Source organism: Mobula hypostoma, chromosome 15 (genome assembly GCF_963921235.1).
Source record: "Mobula hypostoma chromosome 15, sMobHyp1.1, whole genome shotgun sequence".
NCBI lineage: Eukaryota > Metazoa > Chordata > Chondrichthyes > Myliobatiformes > Myliobatidae > Mobula > Mobula hypostoma.
In genome coordinates this window covers 40,499,262-40,524,985 of record NC_086111.1, presented here as the reverse complement: position 1 = coordinate 40,524,985, position 25,724 = coordinate 40,499,262, and the positions used below count along the sequence as shown (strand labels likewise).

Genomic DNA, 25,724 nt, shown 5'->3' with positions numbered 1-25,724 from the left:
GTGACCATCATCCAGTAGCATCACCATGATGATGGGCTTTGAGAGGTTGGTGCTGTGACATATCAACTCTTGCCTGAGAAGCAACTTGGATCTGCTCTAATTTGCCTACTGTCACAACAGGTCCACGGCAGATGCCGTTTCATTGGCTCTTCACTCACCTCTGGAGCATCTGGACAGTGAAGATGCATACATGAGGATGCTCTTTATGGACGACAGCTCAGCATTCAATATTATCTTCCCTTCAAAACTAATCAATAAGCTTCAAGACCTTGGCCTCAGTACCTCCTTGTGCAATTGGATCCTCAATATCCTCACTTGCAGACCCCAGTCTGTTTGCATTGGCAAAAGCATCTCCTCCACAATCTCCATCAGCACAGGTGCACCACAAGGCTGTGTGTTTAGCCCCCTGCTCTACTTGTTTTATACTTATAACTGTGAGGCTAAGCACAACTCCAATGCCATATACAAGTTTGCTAACTACACCAGTGCCGTTGGCTGAATCAAAGGTGGTGACAAATCAGCATCAGCAGGAAGACTGAAAATCTGGTTGAGTGGTGTCACAACACCAACTTCTCGCTCAATATCAGCAAGAATAAGGACCTGATTATTGGCTTGGAGAAGAGGAAACTAGGAGGTCCATAGAAGATGATCAACTTTAAATTCCCCAGTGTTCTCATTTCAAATCATCTGTCCTGGGCCCGGTACATAAGTACAATTATGAAGAAAGCATAGCAGTGCCTCTACTTTCTTGGAAGTTTGTGAAGATTTAGCATATTATTTAGAACACTGACAATCTTCTATAGATGTGCAGTGGAGTATATACTGACTGGTTGCATCACAGCCTGGTGTGGAAAGACCAATGGCATTGAATGGAAAATCCTACAAAAAGTGGTGGTTACAACCCAGTCCATCACAGGTAAAGCAAACCCAATTTAATAACTTCTTTGCTTTAAATAGGTAAGCAAGCATCTCGGGAGATCCTTGAATACTATCCTTCATAAATTTCATAAACACAATGAGATCCCAGCAGAGAGTCATAACCAAGCTGAGCAAGGACACAGAGATATCTATTGATTTACTGCAGCCAACTTTGAGTCACGAGTCCTATGACATGGACACAGGCCCTTCAGTTTAACTCACACATACTGACCAAGTTGTCAACTTGAGCTACTTCCATTTCCCCATGTTTGGCCTTTTTATCCAACTGCCCTTTTAAATAACTTTTAAACATTGTAATTGCACCCAGATCGCCTACTTCCATATACCCACCAATTTCTGTGTGGAAAAATGTTGTCACTCAGATTTCTTTTTAGTCTTTCCCCTCTCACCATAAGCCCATACATTCTAGTTTTATATTCTCCTACATTAGGAGAAAGACCATGCACCCTATCTATGTCTCTCACAATGTTATAATTCACTGCAAAGTCACTCCTCTGCCTCTTACACACCAAGGGAAAAAGCCCCAGTCTATCTTAACCCTTTATAGCTCAAGTCTTCAGTCCAAGTAACATTCTTTTGCATGCCCAAGATACACTTTCTAGTTAAAGTAAATCTGAGACATGCAAAATCTTTCCAAAAGAATCTCTTCATGATCAGAGTGAATGAACTGGAGTTGGAATTGGTTTATTATTGTCATCTATTATTGTAAAGATACAGTGAAAAGCCTTTCTTGCATACTATTTATGCTGATTAGATTATTAAGCCGGACATTGAGATGGAACAAGGTAAAATAATAACTACAATATAAAGTGTAACAGCTACAGAGAAGGTGCAGTGCTGATAAACAATAAGGTGCAAGGTCATATCAAGGTACATTGTGAAGTCAAAAGTCCCACTTATCCTTGAGAGCTATTTAATAGATTTGTAACAGCAGGGTAGAAGCTGTTCTTGAGCTTCGTGATTTATGCTTATGGGCTTTAGTATCTTCTGCCCGATGGAAGGGTGGAGAAGAGAATGTCGAAGGTGGGTGGGGTCTTTGATTATTATTTGTAGAGTACACTGAAAGAATGCAGAAGGAAAAGTTGTTGCTGATGATAAGGGACATTTATGTTACACAACACGAGAAGCCATCCAGAGGCAACGACATTTTAGGATGTATGGGCATGCTCATTTTTCCCCAACTCAGATGCACTAATATTTGATGATCATTTTCAGCCATAGTTGTTGATTCAATGAGCAAAAATTGTACACAATTCTTTCCTAGTCTGCAATTCAGATATGTAGAAAATCTAGAACAATATCTAGGTGAATAATTAACCAAAGTTAGGTTTTATTTGGTGAGTCAGTTACAATTGCAGCTGCTGGTTCAGCATTAAGCGTGACTGGAATATTTGTGGTGATGTTCTGGGGCATGTTTTCATGATCACAAATGTTAAGAAGAAATGATGACATACATGTAAAACTTTTATTGTTAGCAACAAAACCATGAGTGTCCTTGGTCAAGATTTAAGTCAATTAATCTTTAAGAGAAGTATCATATTATGTGGAGAAGGTAGGAGAACAGGGCTGAGAGGGACAATAGATCAGTCGTGATTGATTGTGGAAAGCAGGCTTGAATGGCTTAACTTTGCTCCTATGTCTAATGAATGGTCTTATGGACACAGTGTGGAAATAGGATTGCGTTTTAAAATCATGTTTCCATATTTCAAATCACTGTTTCTTAAAATCATGGTACAGAATGGGCACCATATATATGAGAAAATGATTAGAGGTGAGGCAGAGGTGAAGTATATATCACCATATATGCTGGTATTTTGTTGAATTGAATTTTTTGGGAATTAACTTTATTACTTACATCATATACACGAGGAGTAAAAATCTTTATGTTATGTCTCCATCTAAATGTGCAATTATAGTAATTTATAATAAATACTATGTGTGGGCACGTGGCCAAGTGGTTAAGGCACTGGACTAGCGACCTGAAGGTCATGAGTTTGAGCCCCAGCTGAGGCCCTGTGTTGTGTCCTTGAGCAAGGCACTTAATCACACATTGCTCTGCGACAACACTGGTGCCAAGCTGTATGGGTCCTAATGCCCTTCCCTTGGACAACATTGGTGTCATGGAGAGGGGAGACTTGCAGCATGGGCAACTGCTGGTCGTCCATACAACCTTGCCCAGGCCTGCGCCCTGGAGAGTGAAGACTTTCCAGGTGCAGATCCATGGTCTCGCAAGACTAACGGATGCCTTTAAAATAAATATTATGTTCAATATAACATAGAAATACAGTTGCGTCAGCATGAATTAAGCAGTCTGACGGCCTGGTGGAAGAAGCTGTCCGGGAGCCTGTTGGTCCTGGCTTTTATGCTGCAGTACTGTTTCCTGGATGGTAGCAGCTGGAATAGACTGATTGGGGTGACTCCAGTCTCCAATGATCTTTCGGGTCCTTTTTACACACCTGTCTTTGTAAATGTTCTAAATAGTGGGAAGTTCACATCTACAGATGTGCTGGGCTGTCCGCACCACTCTCTACAGAGTCCTGTGATTGAGGGAAGTACAGTTCCCATACCAGGCAGTGATGCAGCCAGTCAGGATGCTCTCAATTGTGCCCCTGTAGAAAGTTCTTAGAATTTGGGGGCCCATACCAAACTTCTTCAACAATTCTTCTACAAAAATCCTCCAGAAATTTTTAATGAGCAGCTTATTCTAATGATTTAAGACATGAACGTCATGTGTGTTCGTCCATTGTCGACGTCGATGAGGACCTCGACATCATTATGATGGTGTCGAGACTAGCGTGTGATTTGGATTTAAGTGAGGGAGAGTTGTGCAGCGTCAGCCTCACTCTCTCTCCCCAAATCCCATACGGATCCAGTGGCAAGACAGAGTCGAGACGGCTGGAGATGGGACTAGGCGCAGTGGATGACCAGGACGTCTTCTGTGTCTTGTGGTCTACACGTTCCACGACGCTTGCAGAGCAGAGACCGCCTTCTTGACTGTTGGACCTTCCATTGGTGTTGCTGGCTCAATCCACCGGAGTCTGTCTTCTCATGCTGGGATGGACAACTCCCTATCTCACCGAGGGCTTGAGACCCGTCTGCTACCCTCACCTGGTTTAGCCGGCTTGTCGAAGCCGTTGCCCGAGGTGTGGCCGCTGTCGCGTGCAAACAGCTACGGGGAGCCACAGGTGAGAGCTGAGTGCCAGGTGGGGACCAAAGGTGGACTAACACGCAAGCAGAACCACTGTATGTTGATAACTCTAGTTTATTATAAGGTCTCTCTATTACACACTGGAAATGCAGACATGTTGGGGGTACATGACAGAAAAGGGGAGACTGAACTGATGCTAGCGCAAATGCTTTTCTCTTCCCTGCCTACAGCAGATGACTGCAGAAGTCCTATGAATTATCAGTTCACCCTGAACTATCAAAGCTGCTTTCAATCCTGCTCCTTTAAACAAAATTTGCTTCTCCATTCTCAGGACTGTAGGGCTGCCGAAATATTAGCTTTGTGCCGCAACTCCCCTTTCCTTCAGAAATGATAAACTGCCGCTCAGTGCAACTTACAATGAGCAAGCGCTCCAGATCCTGTGCAGAATGAGCTACTGCTTCTGCAGCAGGAACGGATGTCGCTGGAAATAATAACCTTGTTGATAGAAAACTGAAAATGATCTCTGAAAATTGTCCTTGTACACAGCGGCAGATTCTACAAGGTGCCTCACCTTGCCGAAAGATCGAGACTTACAATGTACTTAATGATCAACAACAAATTTTACAGCTCCTGGAGTTGCTCTTCAAGTTCTGCGAAACACTAAAAGCATAATACTCCAAAACCAGCCTTATCTTAAGTACAGAGCTACATTTATAACATAGAACCTAGCAGCAGGTCATTATTTCACTTCACTTGTAATATTTGAAATTAGAGGTATCTAAAAACAAAATCACAAATTTGTTCTTCATCACACAATGCTTTAAGTATTGAATAAGTAATTTAAATGCAATAGGTTATCATTAAGGATGTGCCTGTTTCAAGATTTTTTGTGATTAAAACAACCAGACATTTTCCTCCGGTGTCTGGATTTTGTCTTAAAGTTAGCACAAGGTACAGAATCCAAGAATTAATGTTGATATCTCTTAGGATAGTAGATATGCAGGAAATATACGTACAGGAATATTTTTGAAGAAAGCAATTCATTTGGGAAGAACTGGATTCACAATTGTCGCCCAGCAAAATTAAAAGTTCTAGAAATGTCAGTAACTTCCAATTAATTTTGAATGTTACTAACAACGTTGCAGTCCCTGAAGTAGGGAGTCAACGAATGTTGGGAAATAACACACACAAAATGCTGGAGGTTCTGAAGGGTCCTCCGGCATTCTGTGTGTGTTGCTCCAGATTTCGGATCGAGGTACGACTGCGCAAGCGCATGGATGTCAGTGAGTTAGACCAGCTCGAAGAATTTAAAAGGAGACAGTTTTTTCTTCAGCGGTTTGATCAAGGGATGACTGCACAAGTGCATGGATGTCAGCCAGTTAGACCAGATTGAAGAATTTAAAAGGAGACAGCTTTATAGAGCGGGTATTAGAGTAGAGGGAACCAGAGTAGGAGGGCTTTGGTGATAACAGGTCGAGGCGAGGTAGGCTATCTGTGAAGAATAGGAACAGGAAGTATGTCTGTGAGGCCGGTGTTCTGCATTGGGTGTCAGATGTGGGATGTCCGGGAGACTCCCAGCCTCCCAGAAGGCCACATCTGCGCCTGGTGTATCAAATTGCAGATCCTAAAGGACCACAAGTTAGAGAGCTAGTGATGCAGCTCAAAGACCTTCGTTCTGGTCAGGGAAAGTGAGGAGGTGATAGAGAGGAGCTACAGGGAAGTAGTCACACTGGGGCCTCGGGAGACAGATAAGTGGGTAACAGTCAGGAGAGGGAAGGGAAAGAGTCAGGTACTAGAGAGTACCCCTGTGGCTGTCCCCTGTACTCCTGTTTGAGTACTGTTGGGGGGATGGCCTACTTGGGGGAAGCAACAGTGGTCGTGCCTCTGGCACAGAGTCTGGCCCTGTGGCTCAGAAGGGTAGGGAAAGGAAGAAGTCAGCAGCAATAGGGGACCTTATAGTTAGGGGGTCAGACAGGTGATTCTGTGGATGCAGCAAAGAAACACAGATTGTAGTTTGCCTCCCAGATGCCAGGGTCGGGGATATTTCTGATCACGTCCACGATATCCTGAAGTGGGAAGGTGAACAGCCAGAGGTCGAGTACATACTGGTACCAACGACATAGTTAGGAAAAGGGAGGAGGTCCTGAAAACAGACTATAGGGAGTTAGGTAGGAAGTTGAGAAGCAGGACCTCCAAGGTAGTAATCTTGGGATTACTGCCTATGCCACGCGACAGTGAGTATAAAAATAGAGTGAGGTGGAGGATAAATGCGTGGTTGAGGGATTAGAGCAGGGGGCAGGGATTCAGATTTCTGGATCATTGGGACCTCTTTAGGGCAGCCGTGACCTGTACAATAAGGATGGGTTGCACTTGAATCCCAGGGGGACCAATATCCTGGCAGGGAGGTTTGCTAAGGCTATTGGGGAGAGTTTACTAGAATTGCTGGGGGGTGGGAACTGAACTGAAGAGATGGAGAAAGAGGTGGTTGGCTCACAAATACAGAAACCTTGGAGACGGTGTGAGAGGGAGGATAGGCAGATGATAGAGAAGGGACACGCTCAGACTGATGGCTTGAGATGTGTCTATTTTAATGCAAGAAGCACCATCAACAAAGTGGATGAACTTAGAGCATGGCTCAGTACTTGGAGCTATGATGTTGCGGCCATTACAGAGACTTGGATGGCTCAGGGGCAGGAATGGTTACTTAGAGTGTCAGGCTTTAGAGGTTTCAGAAAAGTCAGGGAGGGAGGCAAAAGAGGTGGGGGCATGGCACTGTTAATCAGAGATAGTGTCACAGCTGCAGAAAAGGAGCAAGTCATGGATTGTCTACTGAGTCTCTGTGGGTGGAAGTTAGGAACAGGAGGGGGTCAATAACTCTATTTGGTGTTTTTTTTTTAAAGACCACCCAATAGTAACAGGGACACAAAGGAGCAAAGAGGGAGACAGATTCTAGAAAGGTGTTGTCGTGGTGGGAAGTTTTAATTTTCTCAATATTGATTGGCATCTCCCTAGAGCAAGGGGTTAGAAGGGATGGAGTTTGTGAGGTGTGTTCAGGAAGGTTTCCTGACACAATATGTAGATACGCCTACAAGGGGATAGGCTGTACTTGATTGGTATTGGGAAATGAACCTAGTCAGGTGTCAGATCTCTCAGTGGGAGAGCATTTTGGAGATAGTCATCACAGTTCTATCTCTGTTACCATAGCATTGGAGAGGGATCAGAACAGATAAGTTACGAAAGCTCTTAATTGGAGTAAAGGGAAGTATGAAGCTATCAAGCAGGAACTTGGAAGCATAAATTGGGAACAGATGTTCTCAGGAAAATGTGTGGCAGGAATGTGGCAAATGTTCAGGGGATATTTGTGTGGCATTCAGCATAGATATGTTCCAATGAGACAGGGAAAGGATGGTAGGGTACAGGAACCGTGGTGTACAAAGGCTGTTGAGAATCTGGTCAAGAAGAAAAACTTACGAAAAGCTCAAAAAACAAGGTAGATAGGGATCCAGAAGATTATAAGGCTAGCAGAAAGGAGCTTAAGAATGAAATTAGGACAGTCAGAAGGGGCCATGAGAAAGCCTTGGCAAGCAGTATTAAGGAAAACCCCACGACATTCTATACGTATGCGAAGAGCAAGAGGATAAGACGTGAGAGAATAAGACCAAACAAGTGTGACAGTGGAAAAGTGTGTATGGAACCCGAGGAGATAGCACAGATACTTAATGAATACTTTGCTTCAGTATTCATTACGGAAAAGGATCTTGGCAATTGTAGGGATGACTTACAGTGGATTGAAAAGCTTGAGCATGTAGATATTAAGAAAGAGGATGTGCTGACGCTTTTGGAAAGCATCAAGTTGGATAAGTCACTGGGACTGGACAAGATGTACCCCAGTCTACCGTGGGAGGCGAGGGAGGAGATTATTGAGCCTCTGGCAATGATCTTTGCATCATCAATGGGGACAGGAGAGGCTCCGGAGGATTGGAGGGTTGCAGATGTTGTTCCATTATTCAAGAAAGGGGAGTAGAGATAGCCCAGGAAATTACAGACCAGTGAGTCTTACTTCAGTGGTTGTTAAGTTGATGGAAAAGATCCTGAAAGGCAGGATTTATGAACATTTGGAGAGGCATAATATGATTAGGAATAGTCAGCATGGCTTTGTCAAAGCAGGTTGTGCCTTACGAGCCTGATTGAATTTTTTGAGGATGTGATGAAACACATTGATGAAGGTAGAGCAGTAGATGTAGTGCATATGGATTTCAGCAAGGCATTTGACAAGGTACCCCATGCAAGGCATATTGAGAAAGTAAGGAGGCATGGGATCCAAGGGGACATTGCCTTGTGGATCCAGAATTGACTTGATCACAGAAGGCAAAGAATAGTTGTAGACAGCTCATATTTTGCATGGAGGTTGGTGACCAGTGGTGTGACTCAGGGACCTGTCCTGGGACCCCTTCTTTTCGTGATTTTTATAAAGACCTAGATGAGGAAGTGGAGGGATGGGTTAGTAAATTTGCTGATGACACAAAGGTTGGGGGTGTTGAGGATAGTGTGGAGGGCTGTCAGAGGTTACAGTGGGACATCAATAGGATGCAAAACTGGGCTGAGAAGTGGCAGATGGAGTTCAGCCCAGATAAGTGTGAGGTGGTTCATTTTGGTAGGTCAAATATGATGGCAGAATGTATCGGTAAAACTCTTGGCAGTGTGGAGGATCAGAGGGATCTTGGGGTCCGAGTTCATAGGACACTTCAAGCTGCTATGCAGGTTGATTCTGTGGTTAAGAAGGCATACAGTGCATTGGCATTCATCAACCGTGGGATTGAGTTCAAAAGCCGAGAGGTAATGTTCCAGCTATATAGGACCACGGTTAGACCCCACTTGGAGTACTGTGCTCAGTTCTGGTCACCTCACTATAGGAAGGATGTGGAAACTATAGAAAGGTTGCAGAGGAGATTTACAAGGACATTGCCTGGATTGGAGAGCATGCCTTATGAGAATAAGTTGAGTGAACTTAGCCTTTTCTCCTTGGAGCGGCGGAGGATGAGAGGTGACCTGACAGAGGTGCACAAGATGATGAGAGGCATTGATCGTGTGGCTAGCCAGAGGTTTTTTCCCAGGGCTGAAGTGGGTAACACAAGAGGGCACAGTTTTAAGGTGCTTGGAAGTAGGTACAAAGGAGATGTCGGGGTAAGTTTTTTTTTAATGCAGAGTGGTGAGTGTGTGTAATGGGCTGCAGGCAACAGTGGTGGAGGCGGATACGATAGGGTCTTTTAAGAGACTTTTGGATAGGTACATGGATCTCAGAAAAACAGAGGGCTACGGGTAACCCTTTGTAATTTCTAAAGCATTGTGGGCCAAAGGGCCTCTGTTGTGCTGTAGGTTCTCTATGTTTCTGTGTTTCTATTTCCAGGATCTGCAAAATCGCATATACAAATTTTGTATGTAAAAGCTGTGAAATGGAAGCTGGTGAGAATAAAAAATGGAAGCTGGGCTGCAGGATGGGATGAATAGATGAATAGATGGATAAACAAATAAATAAAAGAAAAATTTTATTCTGGCAGAAAGTATTTAAGTGATGCCTTTAGAAATCTATGAGCCATTGGAGTCAATGCTTTTTGATATCACCAAGGGCAATTAATAATCCCATGTATGCAGTGAAAATTTACATACTTACAACTTAAATAGATTTGAATCATTATCATTCTAATCGAAAATCGTTACATTTTCCCCAAAGGTGGTATGCATTCCACAGCAATCAGTATAATCTCTAATAAATTAAAACCCACCAAAACATACTTTGACAATAAATTATGCTTAAAAGTCTTACCTTGTAAATACAGGATTTTGCATTTAAAAAGAATAATTCCACAGTGGTAATGTCCTTTAGGAATGATATGTTCTCAATATAAAACCTAAAGCAAATACATTGAGTAAGTTCACAAAATATTTTTCTGCATTTTAATTCCAACAAAATGATTGTCATTTATTTTTATTCATCATCAAACATTATTTCTGTATCAGAGTAGCATTTAATAAATATATGTGACACATCTGCACTATTCAAAACTATTTTCAAACACTGGTGCTTTGAGATGCTCATGCATGCCACCTAGTGGATGGTTATAGATCTCGGGGGCAGGTGTGAAGAATGCTGAATTGGACTAATCAAGCAGAGAATAATATTTCCAGTGCTCAGCCTGAAATACAGATATGAAAAAATTTGGATGAGAACTCTAATGCAAGATCTACTTCCTGATTCTTATTGCACAAAGCTACAAATTAAAAAGTTGGAATGAAGAAATGTGGACACTTTGAAGCAACAGCTGTGCGCGGTGAACTGAAATGATTTGAAACAGTCTTGCTGTAAATCTGTCCAGAATGGTCATCTTTAATGTGGGACAGATTGAAGCAACTCAGAAGGGAGTTATTTATTTTCTGCTTCCTTCCATTGCCAAGGTTGTTGGTGTACGATTCGACCTTTGGTCACGAGCAGTAGTAGTTGATGCTGCTGAACAAGTCAGTGAGTTTCACTACCCTGTCTGAACCCCAGGACATGAAACTCTTCCTTATCTATCCTCACCATACAGTCACAAAATCATGCTGTTTAAACACAGATCAAAGGTTGGAATTCAGGCTTGAGAGCTGCATTACCCCTCCTGAAGAGTAATGAGGACGATTGCTTTTTCCCCAGAACAGTTGAAATTAATTAGGTCTGTATGGCTCAATTGACTGAGCCTCAGTGAGTGTCAGAGATCAAAATTTTCTGTAGGAGTAATTGGCTTTGGTAGCAAGTCACTCTTTCCTTTCATATTAACAGTAGGACAACTAAGATAGATGAAAGGAATTGATTTCAGCTCGGTGCAAGTTTGCACCAAGAATTTTAAATTCAATTAATAATGAGTGAACATCAATCTTCAATTTTTTCTAGTGGATATCTGATGCAGTTTTGCTTTCATGTACATGCTCTGCATTTCAAACCTGGTATTTTTAAATTAAAATGGTAGGCATGACAGAATTAAACTATAAAAAGAGCAGAGCTTTTCACAACATCCCATGCAATATGTCAGTTTTTTAATAAAGGGTAAACAAATTAATTTTCCATTATCTGATAATATCGTATCAGATGCTTAAAACACTTTAAACATAGAAGTTCACAGATTGAGTATGTACAGCAGTGCTTCAGTGTTTTATCTTATTGGCTAGTAATTTGTCTTTCCTGCTGGAGGCATCATACTCCCTGAGTTCTTTGTAGTTAATTGTCTCATTTTGACTTAAACAGAGAAAATATTCACATTACCAAACATTTTGAAAATGTACTTTCTGAAGCAATGATTCAAACAACTTTTAACTTTTACTGAAGTGATTGATTTATTCTGGATTGCAAGTATTTTCAGTCATCTCTAGGATGGAGTGGTTCCAAAAATATATAAAGATGTTTATTCTTGCTTTCAAAGCTTCAAATTTCAAGCTTCAGCAACAAAAACCTGAGGTCCTCAAAATCCTACACATGTTGTATGGAATGGTATAAGGTCAGAATTTTTAAACAGGTTGTGTTCACCATAGGTACAATCATATGACACATTGCAAGTGTCAGTAACAATGTTCATCACTGGAGTGAAGAGCTGAAAAATTAAAGCCGACTCCACCCACCCTAGTAGTCACCAAATTGCCAACAGGGAGATGCTACAAGTCCATCGGTACCAGGACTACATGTCATCTCTGAAGCTTTTTTTCTCCCTGTGTAACTATCCAGGTTCTCCACAAAACTCATCATCATCATCATCATCATCAGGTGCCATGCCCAGTCTGAGCTTTGACTGCCATGGCAAAACTCACTCGGGTGTAATACCCTAACCGTCTCTGTACAACATCTATTTAATGGCTTCTCTTGATCTCCTCCTCCTGTTGATAGTGATTTAATCTGTTTGTATTTTCACATTTATTCAGAGTTGGTTATTGCTGCTTGCACGTGTAGCCGTTCTGCTAATCGCTGATTGGTCATTGCTGTTTGCAGTATTGCTTTGCAGATTGTTGGTTACTGTGTTGTCTGTTATGGCATTGTCCCGTGTTTATGCTCGGCACTGAACCACAATCCATTCTAGTACATTTTACACACTGGCAATAAAGTGATTCCGATAAGTTCACTCTGGTTTAGAATTAAATTTCCGTGCAGAAAATTTTTTATGAATAATCAGTCTCTCCATCATTTTCCTTGAGATACACCATAAGCCAAGTCTGAATCTGAGGAGATACCTTCTATAGGTTTACAAAATTATGAGAGCCACAGGTAGGATATTTCGTCAGATTCTTCTTCCCCAGGGCAGCGGACACTTGAACTAGAGGGCAGAAGTTTAAGAGAAGGGAGGAATGCAAATAAAATCTGAAGAGCAAGCTTTTCCTCACAGAGTTGTGAATATTTGAACTGTACAAAGGATGTAGATACCTTTAGAATGTTTAAAATACATTTGGAGAACTACTTGTATAGTTAAGAATCTACAGGATAGGGGCCTAATGCAGGGAAATAGAACGAGCGTAGATAGGCACAATCGTCAGCATGCTGAAGTAGGCAATACAGACCCATCTCTCTGCTGTAGGTTTCGATGATTCTATGAAAACTAAGGAACTGAAAACAAAGCGTGGCTCCAGTCCAAGCCCTCCGGCTATGCTCCAAGCCTGCCCAACGGCTGGACGCCAGGTGTGTAGAGACAGGGTGGATGGTTGGACTCGGCCTCATCTCTCACACATATTTCACAGCTCAGCATTGCGGCAAGTGGCTACAAAAGTCCAAAGTGCTCCGTTGTGCACATTGTGGCTTGTCAGCTGTTCTCCGTGGCACAAGCATACGGCCCAAATGTGAATGGCATGCAGTCAGTACAACTGCAGAATATAACTGGCTTACTGATAGACAACAGCAATGAGGGTTTAGTTTATGACTCCAAATTTGTCACAGCTGTTGTTCCCGAATTTCCTTGTCAATGAGCTGTAATCAATCTGCATGCCAGTGCCATTATGTTATCATATATTACTACAATGCAGCAACACAAGACCACCTCAGATTTGCTTGGATGCATTCTTTCATTTATCATAGATTAATTGTTTTTTTTTTGAAATGGATAAAGTCGATAGTGCAGCATCATCACTGATAATTGACTAGTTTTATTCGTAACGTGTCTAATCTATCCAGCAAAAGATGGAAAACTGTCAAATGAAAATGGGATAATATTATGTCATGATGTGCTGACCAAAAAGCTGTGGGAATGGCAGCAGCATACTACTGACGTTGGAAATCTGGAACAAAAGCAGAAAATGCTGGAAATATTTCGTAGATCAGGCTGGGTCTGAGCAGAGAGTAAATGAGCAAACATTTCAAGTTGATGTCCTTTCATCAGAATACCCATGGAAAGCTTTTGCATGTACAGTTTTGTAGTTTCTGTTCCAAAAGTTGCAGTGTCTGTTTTTTTTTCCCTCCCAATGCGATGATACACCCAAGTTTATCAAATTCAATCCAAATGAACTTCAGCTTGGTCTGGAGGGCTCTCTTTGTAAATCCGAGGCATCTGCAGCTTCTGTCCACTTTGGGACTTACAGCATGCATAAACAAACAGAGTGCATGTTCCATTCAGTTTTAATTAGAGATAACGCTCCAAAAGCACCAAACAAGCCCCGAATTACAAAAGTTACTTTTGTGAGAGTAGGAATGGCAATCACTGGGCCACTGAGCCTCATCTCGGGACTTCATACGCTGTTGCTAGGCAGCACTCAGGTTCCCTGCACCTGAACCTGGCAAGCTGCACTGGGGTGTCCATCCAGGAAAGGAACTTTGCTAGTTATACTTAAATGAATGTGGGCATTGGACCTGCACTCTCAGCTGATAAAGTAAAGGCTTCCGTACTGTGTGCGAAAAGAGGAACAAACACCTGCTTTTTTCCCCTAAATCGTTAAGATAAAATTCAATAGGAGTGCTGGTGCAAATTGTGTACAATAACAGCATGAACTTGTCACCCTGCAGCACTAGCTTCTTCTGTCTGAAGGTAGGTTCTGTCATGTTGGGTTACTTCAATAAAAAGTCACAACTGTCAAAGAAAGCATTCGCATTTTTAAAAGTTCCAGTGAGTTTGGATAATCCACTAGAGTTAAAAGCAGAGCCAGGTAAAAATTACTGCTTTGGGTGACCAGCGAGGTATCACTTCATCTTTACAATATCCAATTACTGCACCTAATGCAGACAGCTTTTCGACCAGAATATAATTAACACCCAATTTAGAAAATTCCGCCTCACTTACCCTCAACTTCCTTTGCTATCACTATGGCTCCTCACTTCAAACAAAAGCCTTTTCAGTGAACCCAGACCATTACTTTGAAGCTAAAAATCTGGAGCATCATCAGTTTTGTGTTGTTTTCTTGGTGCATGTGAGGTCAGCTTTATGCAAATACAAATCAACTCACTTGACTGAAAAGAATAAGGCCACCGGTTCTGTTTTCTTAGGCAAATCATGATCCAATACCCTGCGATCCAGCTGTAGCCAATTACTCTGACCTCTGTAGGGAAGAACATCTTGTGTTAGAAGGTCATAAATAATGGCATGTCATTATGCAATTCTATTTTTGAATACATAATAGGCATTTTTATTGATGAATTGAGTCTGATTGCAATGAAGCTGTTATATTCTCTCTGCTCACATGAATGTACAGGCACAATAGACAATGCACAATTTTCATTTCACTCTGCGGTTTTGATGGCATGCATAACTGGGTTAACATGGTGCTCCATCTGTTGGCGTGAATGCTTTACAGCTTTAAGTACCCAGTTGGTCCATGTTTTCCAGTTGGGCTCACTTTCAAGTTAACTTCCATAACTACTTTTTAAAATGGGCAAAAGATAAGAGATGCATGGAGAATGCTAGTCTTCAGAATATAATGAATAATAGTGCGAATTTAATCGGGAAATCCCTCACAAGTGAAATACACTTGGAAAGAAACAACTTATTCTAATGGGTGTTACTGTCTAAATGGATAAAGGGTCAAGCTATTCTAAACACATTTTAATTCCACATCCCATTCTGACATGTCTATCCACGGCCTCCTCTACTGTAAAGATGAAGCCACACTCAGGTTGGAGGAACAACACCTTATATTCCATCTGGGTAGCCTCCAACCTGATGGCGTGAACGTCGACTTCTCTAACTTCCGCTAATGCCCCACCTCCCCCTCGTACCCCATCTGTTACTTATTTTTATACACACATTCTTTCTCTCACTCTCCTTTTTCTCCCTCTGTCCCTCTGAATATACCCCTTGCCCATCCTCTGGATCCCCCCTCCTCTTGTCTTTCTTCCCGGACCTCCTGTCCCATGATCCTCTCGTATTCCTTTTGCCTATCACCTGTCCAGCTGTTGGCTCCATCCCTCCCCCACCTGTCTTGTCCTATCATTTTGGATCTCCCCCTCCCCCTCCAACTTTCAAATCCCTTACTCACTCTTCCTTCAGTTAGTCCTGACGAAGGGTCTCGGCCTGAAACGTCCACTGCACCTCTTCCTGGAGATGCTGCCTGGCCTGCTGCGTTCACCAGCAACTTTTATGTGTGTTGCTTAAGTTATCCTAAAGTATTTTTTAATACACAGTTGGTTGTCATAGGGGGTGGCATAACTATTTACAGTACCTGCGACCCAGGTTCAATTCCCACCGCAGCCTGTAAGGAGTTTGTACGTTCTCCCTGTGACTGTGTAGGTTTCCTCCAGGTGCTCCAGTTTCCTCCCACAGTCCAAAGGCATAGGTTAATTGGTCATTGTAAATTGTTCTATGATTAGGCTAGGATTAAATGGAGGGGATTGCTAGGCAGCCTGGGTTGAAGGGCTGATTCTGCTCTGTATCTCAATAAAGATAAAAAAAAAGTGTTGGGCTGTTATAATATGAACTTACTGAATGCAGTATGTGGAGTGCAAAAGGCCTTTTCTGGTAAAGCTTTTTTGTTTTTATCAGAGTAATGCCTGGTTCACACCTGTACTGTTATACTGTCGGTATTTCATTTAGCAGTTCTGTAAGAGTAGTCTGTTCTGCTTTCAGCCTGTTTGAGTTATTGTTGAAGATAAGGGATGATGTGGAAAGTGTGCCTTCCAATTAGCGGGAGGTTTTCCTGGTGAGGGACAATAAGGTTGGGCTTGAGGTCTTCTTTTTTCTAGAGAAGATGAAGCGGGAAGACGTTTGTTCCAAATGGATTGTGAGCGACGTTCAGAAGGCGGTGTGTGCTTTCATGTGGACCGCAGGCCCAGCCCGTGAGTGACAGAGACGTTCAAGATGAGCTCCAACTTGTGCACATTTGACTGCTTAATTAGAACGGGCCCTTTTCTTTTTGTTATTCTTTACTAACCCGTCAGTTAAGATTCATCAGTATAATTCCTTTAATCTTATGCAGTGTACTGACTGGTACTTTGTGGCATTAATTTGTAATAGGGTAGCAAATGACACAGCATCCACACGAACCGGAGTTTGGGGTGGGATCGAGTGCGCCTCAATCTCGCGAGTTTGACGGGGCCAGAGGTCGTCTTCCCTAGATTTACGCAGCCAAGAAAACCGGGGCGTTTCATCAGTAGGAAGCAACCATCTTCACAACTGACTTAATAAAGTACAACTCCAGTCTGATAGATACCATTGTATTTAATCGATGAATTTTGGAGAAGTGAATTAGCTCTTCCTTGTTGCTAGTTAAAAGTAATTGGAGCTGGATTTGATTTCAGCCTAGATTTGCAGCACAAGTGCCAGGGTGTCCACAAATGAACATTATGAAGATGAGACAGAAGACAAATGTAACGTTAGCAAAATGGCAGATGACACAAAGCTGGGTGACAGTGTGAAATGTGAGGAGGATGTTATGAGAATGCAGGGTGATTTGGACAGGTTGGGTGAGTGGGCAGATGCATGGCAGATGCAGTTTAATGTGGATAAATGTGAGGTTATCCACTTTGGTGGCAAGAACAGGAAGGCAGATTACTATTTGAATGGTGTCAAGTTAGGAAAAGGGGAAGTACAACGAGATCCGGGTGTCCTTGTTCATCAGTCACTGAAAGTAAGCATGCAGGTACAGCAGGCAGTGAAGAAAGCTAATGGCATGATGGCCTTCATAACAAGGGGAATTGAGTATAGGAGCAAAGAGGTCCTTCTGCAGTTGTACAGGGCCCTGGTGAGACCACACCTGGAGTATTGTGTACAGTTTTGGTCTCCAAATTTGAGAAAAGACATGCTAGCTATTGAGGGGGTGCGGCGTAGGTTTACGAGGTTAATTCCCGGGATGGCGGGACTGTCATATGTTGAAAGATTGGAGCAACTGGGGTTGTATACACTGGAATTTAGAAGGATGAGAGGGGATCTGATTGAAACATATACAAACGTCTGTAAGATTATTAGGGGATTGGACAAGCTAGAGGCAGGAAACATGTTCCCGATGTTGGTGAAGTCCAGAACCAGAGGCCACAGTTTACGAATAAGGGGTGGATAATTTAGAACGGAGTTAAGGAAAAACTTTTTCACACAGAGGGTTGTGGTTCTGTGGAATGCTCGGCCTCAGAAGGCGGTGGGGCCAATTCTCTGGATTCTTTCAAAAAAGAGTTAGATAGAGCTCTTAAAGATAGCGGAGTCGAGGGATATGGGGAGAAGGCAGGAAAAGGGTACCGACTGTGGATGATCAGCCATGATCACAATGAATGGTGGTGCTGGCTCGAAGGACTGAATGGCCTACTCCTGCAATTATTGTCTATTGAAATTGATTTTTTTTTAAAAAACACCATAATTTAACAAAGACAAAAGGTAACCTCTCTCGACAAGTCACATTTTGCCAAAATACAAATGATTATATGCTTACAATTTTCAGCCCGATCGTGATATTTTTTAAAAATGGAAGACAGATTATCTATAGTTTTTTTCCTTTCAACCTAATACTGCTGAACAGCTTTGATCTAACATCAGCTGCTTGAGAAATAATCAATTATCTTCCAGACAGTAGAGCAATGTCTTTTTTTGCCCCACTGACATGCAAGAAATAGATGTCATTGATGCTCAACAGTTAACAGTATACTTCCTTAACTGGTCTCAGAATTACAACTTTCACTACAATGTGATGGTAAAATCTGTTTCCATAATGCCAAGAGACAATACAACATTCTGAATAATTTATGTTAATTTAGTTTAATTTGAATTGTAAAGCAGAATCATTCTCCCCGTAATTGACTCATTTTAGCTGATTGTTTTAATAGTATCATACTATTAAGATTTTAAAAACAAAAAAAACCTGAAGGGAAACAGTCTTTCATCAGCTGCAGATGAGCATCATTTCCTGTAAACCTGAACCAGTTAATGAGGGAATAACCTTCCAGCTTTGAATGACAGGATTCTCCAGTGTTCCTTTGCCAAGACCAACACTGGCAGAACAAAGGCTGTTCGCAGGATTGCAAGGGAAAGCCCATTAAATAAACAGTGCCCACAAACAGCAAGAAGGTGTTAATGGAGTAAGTGATCTTTCCCACAATAGGGGATGGTTTCCTGTATTATTTCTCAGATACTAGGGACAAACTTTAGTTTAATTGCACCACCTATCCTGGTTAAATATTATTAAATCTGAGTTCATCTCTGCTGAACATCGTTAGAGAGCAGAATCCAGAAGCAATTCTTCAGCTCTCTGCAAGTGAAACATCCAGCCCTGAAGAAGGGTCTCAGCCCAAAACGTAGACTGTGTATTCATTTCCATGGACACTGCCTAACCTGCTGAGTTCCTCCAATACTGTGCGTTTTACTGTGTGAAACAAACGCCAACATTTAAAAAAAGCCTGAATATTGTTCACTAAAATTACCCTTACAACTGCAATTATTGGACTACTGTATGCGAAAATTGCCCTTAAATTTCCCCCATAATGTTGATGTCCTTACTAATCAAGAACCTATCAACATCTGCTTTAGTCATGGTCATACTTTATTGATCCCGGGGGAAATTGATTTTCATTACAGTTGCTCATAAATAATAAATAGTAATAAAACCATAAATAGTTAAATAGTAATATGTAAAATTATGCCAGGAAATAAGTCCAGGACCAGTCTATTGGCTCAGGTTGTCTGATCCTCCAAGGGAAGAGTTGTAAAGTTTGATGGCCACAGGCAGGAATGACTTCCTATGACGCTCTGTGTTGCATCTCGGTGGAATGAGTCTCTGGGCTGAATGTACTCCTGTGCCCAACCAGTACATTATGTAGTGGATGGGAGACATTGTCCAAGATGGCATGCAACTTGGACAGCATCCTCTTTTCAGACACCACCGTCAGAGAGTCCAGTTCCATCCCCACAACATCACTGGCCTTACGAATGAGTTTGTTGATTCTGTTGGTGTCTGCTACCCTCAGCCTGCTGCCCCAGCGCACAACAGCAAACATGATAGCACTGGCTACCACAGACTCGTAGAACATCCTCAGCATTGTCCGGCAGATGTTAAAGGACCTCAGTCTCCTCAGGAAATAGAGATGGCTCTGACCCTTCTTGTAGACAGCCTCAGTGTTCTTTGACCAGTCCAGTTTATTGTCAATTCATATCCCCAGGTATTTGTAATCCTCCACCATAAATATACCTCGTGACTCGGCCTCCACAGCCATATGTTGCAATTAATTCCACAGATACACCACACTCTAGCTAAATAAATTCCTCCTCATCTCTGTTCTAGAGACATCCTTTCATACTGAATCTGTGCCCTCTGGTCCAAGACTCTTCTACTATTGGAAACATCCTCTCCATGTCTACTCTAGGCTTTTCAATGAGATTGAGAACTGACCCAGAGCCATCAAATGCTCTTCATAGCGTATGCATAGATTTGTTTGTATTCTGTGTTATTTTTTAATTCCAAGTTGGCTCCATGTTGAATTAATTTTCAGCTTGCTGAGATATGTGACAGTGTAGCTTCTGTAAAAATTTCCTACAGGTTGTGGTGTTATTATGTCAATGATTTGGATGATAGAGTTGGTGGCTTTGTGGCTAAGTTTTCAGATGATATGAAGATAGGTAGAGGGGCAGATAGTGTTGTGGAAGCAGGGAGTCTGCAGAAGGACTTAAACAGATTCAGAGAATGGGCAAAGTGGAAGATGGAATATAGGTTAGGGAGGTGTATAGTCATGCACTTAGGTAGAAGGAATAAAGGCATAGACTATTTTCTAAACAGGTAGAAAAATTCAAAAATCAGGGTGCAAAGGGATTGATTACTGCTTGTAAACTACATTAAGAACTGAAGACTGATTCTTGTTTACGACAGGAAGGACATGCTCTCTTCTTGTTGCTGCCATCAGCAAGGTGTTACAGGAGCCTCAGGACTCACACCAGCAGGTTCAGCAACAGTTATAACACCTCATCCATCTTGAGCCGAAGGGGATAACTTCACCCAGCCCATCACTGAAATGTTCCCACAACCCATGGACTCACTTTCAAGGACTCCTCATCTCATGTTCTCAATACTTATTGCTTATTTATTATTATTCCTTTCTTTTTGTATTTGCAGTTTGTTGTCTTTTGCACATTGTTTGAATTTCCAAGTTGGTGCAGTCTTTCAATGAACTGAATTGAATTGACTTATTTCTTACATCCTTCACATACATGAGGATTAAAAATCTTTACATTACGTCTCTGTCTAAATGTGCAGTGTGCTATCAAGGTAATTAATAATAACTGATCATAAATAGAACAGTCAATGTAACATAGAAATACACTCAGATCAGCGTGAGTTAATCAGTCTGATGGCCTGGTGGAAGAAGCTGTCCCGGAGCCTGTTGGTTCCGGCTGTTATGCTGTGGTACCGTTTCCCAGATGGTAACAGCTGGAATAGATTGTGGTTGGGGTGACTCGGGTCCCCAATGATCCTTCGGGCCCTTTTCTCACACCTGTCTTTGTAAATGTCCCGAGTCATGAGAAATTCACAACTACAGATGTGCTGGGCTGTCCGCACCACTCTCTGCAGAATCCTGCAATTAAGGGAGGTATAGTTCCCATACCAAGCAGTGATGCAGCCAGTCAGGATGCTGTAGAAAGCCATTATGGTTGTTAATCTAAAATGGCTTTATTGAGTATGCCCGCAAGGAAATGAATCTCATGTTTGATATGACATACATGTACCTTGATAATAATTTTACTTTGAACTTTGAAGCTGAGCAAGTAATATTGGTTGGGAGTTTAATTTACACAAAACAACTCTTCGATCCTTGCAAATGTCCACTGCTGTGACAGAAAGCTGAGCAGGCAAAAAAAAAGGCCCCCACCTGGGCCCTGGACAGCGAATATCCAACACAATCTAACAAAGGATGGGCTGGCATTGGTAAGAGTCCAGAGGAAGTTGACAAGAATGATCGTGGGACTGAGAGAGTAAATACTTTAGAAGGGTTTTATGGCTCTGCACCTGTACTCACTGTAGCTTAGAAAAGTCAGGGGGTGAGGGGACTCTCATTAAGACATTGAATATTGAAATGTTGAGATAGAATGGATGTGGAGAAGATGCTTCCTACAGTGGAATAGTCTAAGACCAGAGGGCAGAGCCTCAGAAAAGAAAAACATCTCTTTAGAACAGATATGAGGAGCAATTTATTTAGTGAGAGGTTGGTAAATCATTGAAATTCATTGCCACAGATGGCTGAGGAGGTCAAGTCATTCGGTATATTTAAAGTGGAGGTTGATAGGTTCTTGATTAATAAGGGTATCAAAAGTTATGAGGAGGAGTGAGGAGAATGGAGTTGGGAGGGAAAATAAATCAGCAAAGATGAAATGGCAGAGCAGACTTGATGAGCTGAATGCCCTAAAGGCTGATTTATACTTGTGTGTCAAATGTACGCCGTAGGTAGCGTGTACCCTACGCTGCAGGGTGAGGTGCACCTCTCCAAAAATGTAACTCACATGTTGTGGCGACACAGACCGCAACAACTGTGATTGGTCTGCTAGGTAGCATCGCATTTCCGGTTGCTATTCTCCGACATGTCTGCACACTGATGCAAAATAAATGGTTGTAGACAATGAGACAAGTCGTCAAATCTACCTGCCGACATCCGAAAATATTTGAAATGCACTTCCTCGTCCATGTCTCTCATGAGGAAACTCAACACAGTGGCATAGAAACTCCAATGCCAACTAGCGTGAATTGGCGGTGAATTGCAGAACAATGCAGACACAACTACGCATGCTCGCTACGGCGTAGGGCTACGCAAAAGTATAAATCAGGCCTACGGCATAGTCTACGGCGTAGCCTGTACGCACAAGTATAAATCAGCCTTTATTCGGCTCCTATGTCTTATGGTCATAATTCCCTGTCTACTTAAACTCCCAACTCCAGCTGATTGAAAAATGACATATTTCTCACATGACAACAATGAGTGGACAAACATAGGGATCTTAGCACCCAGAATCAGAATCAGGTTTAATATCAGTGGCACACGTCGTAAAATTTGATGTTTTGCTACAGCAGTACTTTGCAACATACTATAATGAAGGCTATAATTTACAATAAGTATATATATATATAAAATAAATTAAATAAGTTGTGCAAGAAGAGTGGGATAATATTGAGGAAGATTCATGGGTTCGTTGTTCAGAGATCCGATGGTGGAGGGGAAGAAGCTGTTCCTAAACATTGAGTGCGTATCTTCAGGCTCCTGTACCTCCTCCTTGATGCTATCCATGAGAAAAGGGCATGCCCTGGGTATGGGGGTCCTTAATGATGGATGCTGCCTTTTTAAGGCACCACCTTTTGAAGGTGCCCTGGATGCTGGGGAGGCTAGCGTCCCTGCTGAAGCTGGCTGAGTTTACAACTCTCTGCAGCTTTTTCCAATCCTATGCAGTGGCCCCTCTATACCGGGTGATGCAACCTGTTAAGGCTGATTTATATTTGTGTGTTAACTCGACGTCATAACCTACGCAAGTGGCCTACGCGCGTTGTGAGCATTTATACTTGTGCGATGGTGTGTCTGCGTCGCTCTGCAATTTGGGCATGTTGCACATGCGCACACACCTGCCCGTGCAAGGCTTCATGGTCATGGTAGTCTTTCTCGGGTAAACAAGTTTAAAGCGAGCGTCTTTTTTCGTAAAAGCGAAATGTGTCCTCCATAATTTCAGAGGACTGTAAAGCTTTTTGGAAAGCATTGCAGCCAGAGTTCCTTCCCTGTCCTTCAGTCGCCCAGTGGGAAGCTATTGCAGCGTAGGAGGAAATGCGATGCTACCAGGCGGCCCAATCACAGTTGTTGCGGTCTGTGTTGCTGCTACGCGTAGTTACATTTTGGGAGAGGTGCGCCTCAGGCTACGGTGTAGGGTTTGCGGCATCGAGTTGACACACAAGTATAAATCAGCCTTTAGAACGCTCTCCACAGTACATCTGTAGAAATTTGCGAGCATCTTTGGTGACATACCAATTCTCGTCAAACTCCTAATGAAATATAGCCAACATTGTGCCTTCTTTGTAATTGCATCAATATGTTGAGCCCAGGATGTTGAGAGATGTTGATGCCCAGGAACATGAAACTGCTCACCCTTTCTACTTCTGATCATCCTTCAATGAGGACTGGGGTGTGTTCCCTCAACTTCTTCCTGAAATCCACAATCAATTTCTTGGTCTTAATGATGCGACAGCAAGGTTGTTGCTACAACACCACTCAACCATCTGATCTATCTCACTCCTGTACTCCTCCTCGTCACCATTGAAATTCTGCCAACAATAGTTGTGTCGTCTGCAAACTTATAGATGGTGTTTGAGCTCTGCCTAGCTATACAGTTGAGGATGTAGAGTAGAGCAGTGGGCTAAGCACACATCCTTGAGATGCACCAGAGTTGATTGTCAGCGAGGAGATGTTATTTCCCATCCACACAGAGTATGGTCTCCTTGTGAGGAAACCAAAGATCCTGTTGCAGAGGGAGGTACAGAGGCCCAGATTTTGGAGCTTGTTGATCAGAACTGAGGGTACGATTGTGCTGAAAGCAGAGCTGTAGTCAATAAACAGCAGCTTGATGTAAATATTACTATTGTCCAGGTGGTTAAGGCTGAGTGGAGAGCTAGTGAGATTGTGTCCACTGTAGGCCTGTTGAGGCTGCAGGCAAATTGTAGCAGGTCCAAGTCTTGCTTAGGCAGGAGCTGATACTAGCCGTGAGCAAGCTCTCAAAGCACTTCAGCACAGAAGAAGTGAGTGCCACAGGGCGTTAGTCATTGAAGCAGGTCGCCAGGCTGTTGTTGGGCTCTGGTACGACTACTGCCCTTTTGAAGCAGGTAGGAACCACTGACCACAGCCTCCGAGCTGACAGATCCCTCAGAGTCACCACACAAGTTGATAGGGTGGGTAAGGAGGCCTTTGGTGTGCTGGCCTACATTAGGGGTTTGAATTCGGGAGCTTCAATATAATGTTGCAGCTGTATAAAAATCCGTTATGGCCATACTTGGAATATTGTGTTCAGTTCTGGTTGCCTCATTACTAGAAGGATGTGGAAACTAGAGAGAGAACACAGAGAAGATTTAGCAGGATGTACCCTGAATTCGAGAAAATACCTCATGAGGAAAAGCTGAGCAAGATAGAGCTTTTCTCTTTGAGATGGAAGAGGATGCGAGGCAGCTTGATAAAGATTAACAAGATTATGAGAGGCATAGACAATGTGCACAGCCACCATCTTTCTTTTTGGGTGGCAATGGCAAATGCCAGAAGACATCCACGTAAGTTGAATGGAGGAAAGCTTAGGGGAGATGCCAGAAGTAGGTTTTCCCCCCACACAGAGAGAGGTGAGTGCCTAGAACATACCTCCTAGGATAATGGTAGAGGCTGATACAATAGGGACGTTTGAGATACATCGATGTAGGAAATAAGGAGGATTATGGACTGTGTAGGAGGGAAAGGAGTAAGTTTATATAGATCAGCACAACATCATAGGCTGAACGTCCCACACTGTGTTATGAATTATGCTGTATGTAATTAAATTTATAATCAGGACTGAACCCTGTATATAAGGCAATTGAAAAAGACATTTTAGCTAATTATTCACTATTTTGATGGAATAGATTAGATTCAAGGAACTTTATCTCTTGTCATTATATATCAAATTAACATTATTTAAGGAGTCTGTTAAATTTTCCCATTAGGTTAATCTGGATTACATTCTTAAAGCATAAAATTAGAATTATTACAAGCATGCTAAATTTTCTGCTTTGGTGACCTCATATGGTACCAATCCATTAAAAATAAGAAACTTCCCTTCCCAGCATTGAAGTAGGTGTGGACTGCAGGCCACAAGTAGGAAACACAGTAATGTCGAAATCCACTAGGAGTTTCAAGTGTTCTGTTGCTCTTTGTTTCACTTATTCATTCAGGAAGTGGGCGTTGTTGGATTCACCAGCACTCACTACCCAACCTGAGTTATCTTTGAGAAAGTTGAGGTGACCTGCCTTCATGATATGTGCTGTAAAGGTGCTGTCACAATGTAGTTCAGCAAAAAGTTCCATTATTGAGACTCAGTAATTTAATAAAGGAATAGTGATATTTTTCCAAAGCAAGACACTGTGCAGTTTGTAGGAAAGCCTGATAGTGGTAGCATTCTCTTACACTTGTCCTTCTGGATGCTAGAGACTGCATGTTTTTATGATGCTTTTGAAACAGCTTTGGCAA

General features: G+C 42.3%; 1 protein-coding gene across 1 annotated transcript in view; it reads right to left on the bottom strand.

Annotated features, from left to right (window-relative positions):
- The window catches only part of LOC134356790 (FERM domain-containing protein 4B-like), a 222,682-nt gene that overhangs the window by 131,761 nt on the left and 65,197 nt on the right, over nucleotides 1-25,724 (bottom strand). The window contains exons 4-5 of the mRNA XM_063067932.1: nucleotides 14,531-14,623; nucleotides 9,912-9,996 (exon numbers count right to left, since the gene is read on the bottom strand). Of these exons, the coding sequence (XP_062924002.1) occupies nucleotides 9,912-9,996; nucleotides 14,531-14,623 (178 nt within the window). The remainder of the gene's footprint in view (nucleotides 1-9,911; nucleotides 9,997-14,530; nucleotides 14,624-25,724) is intronic.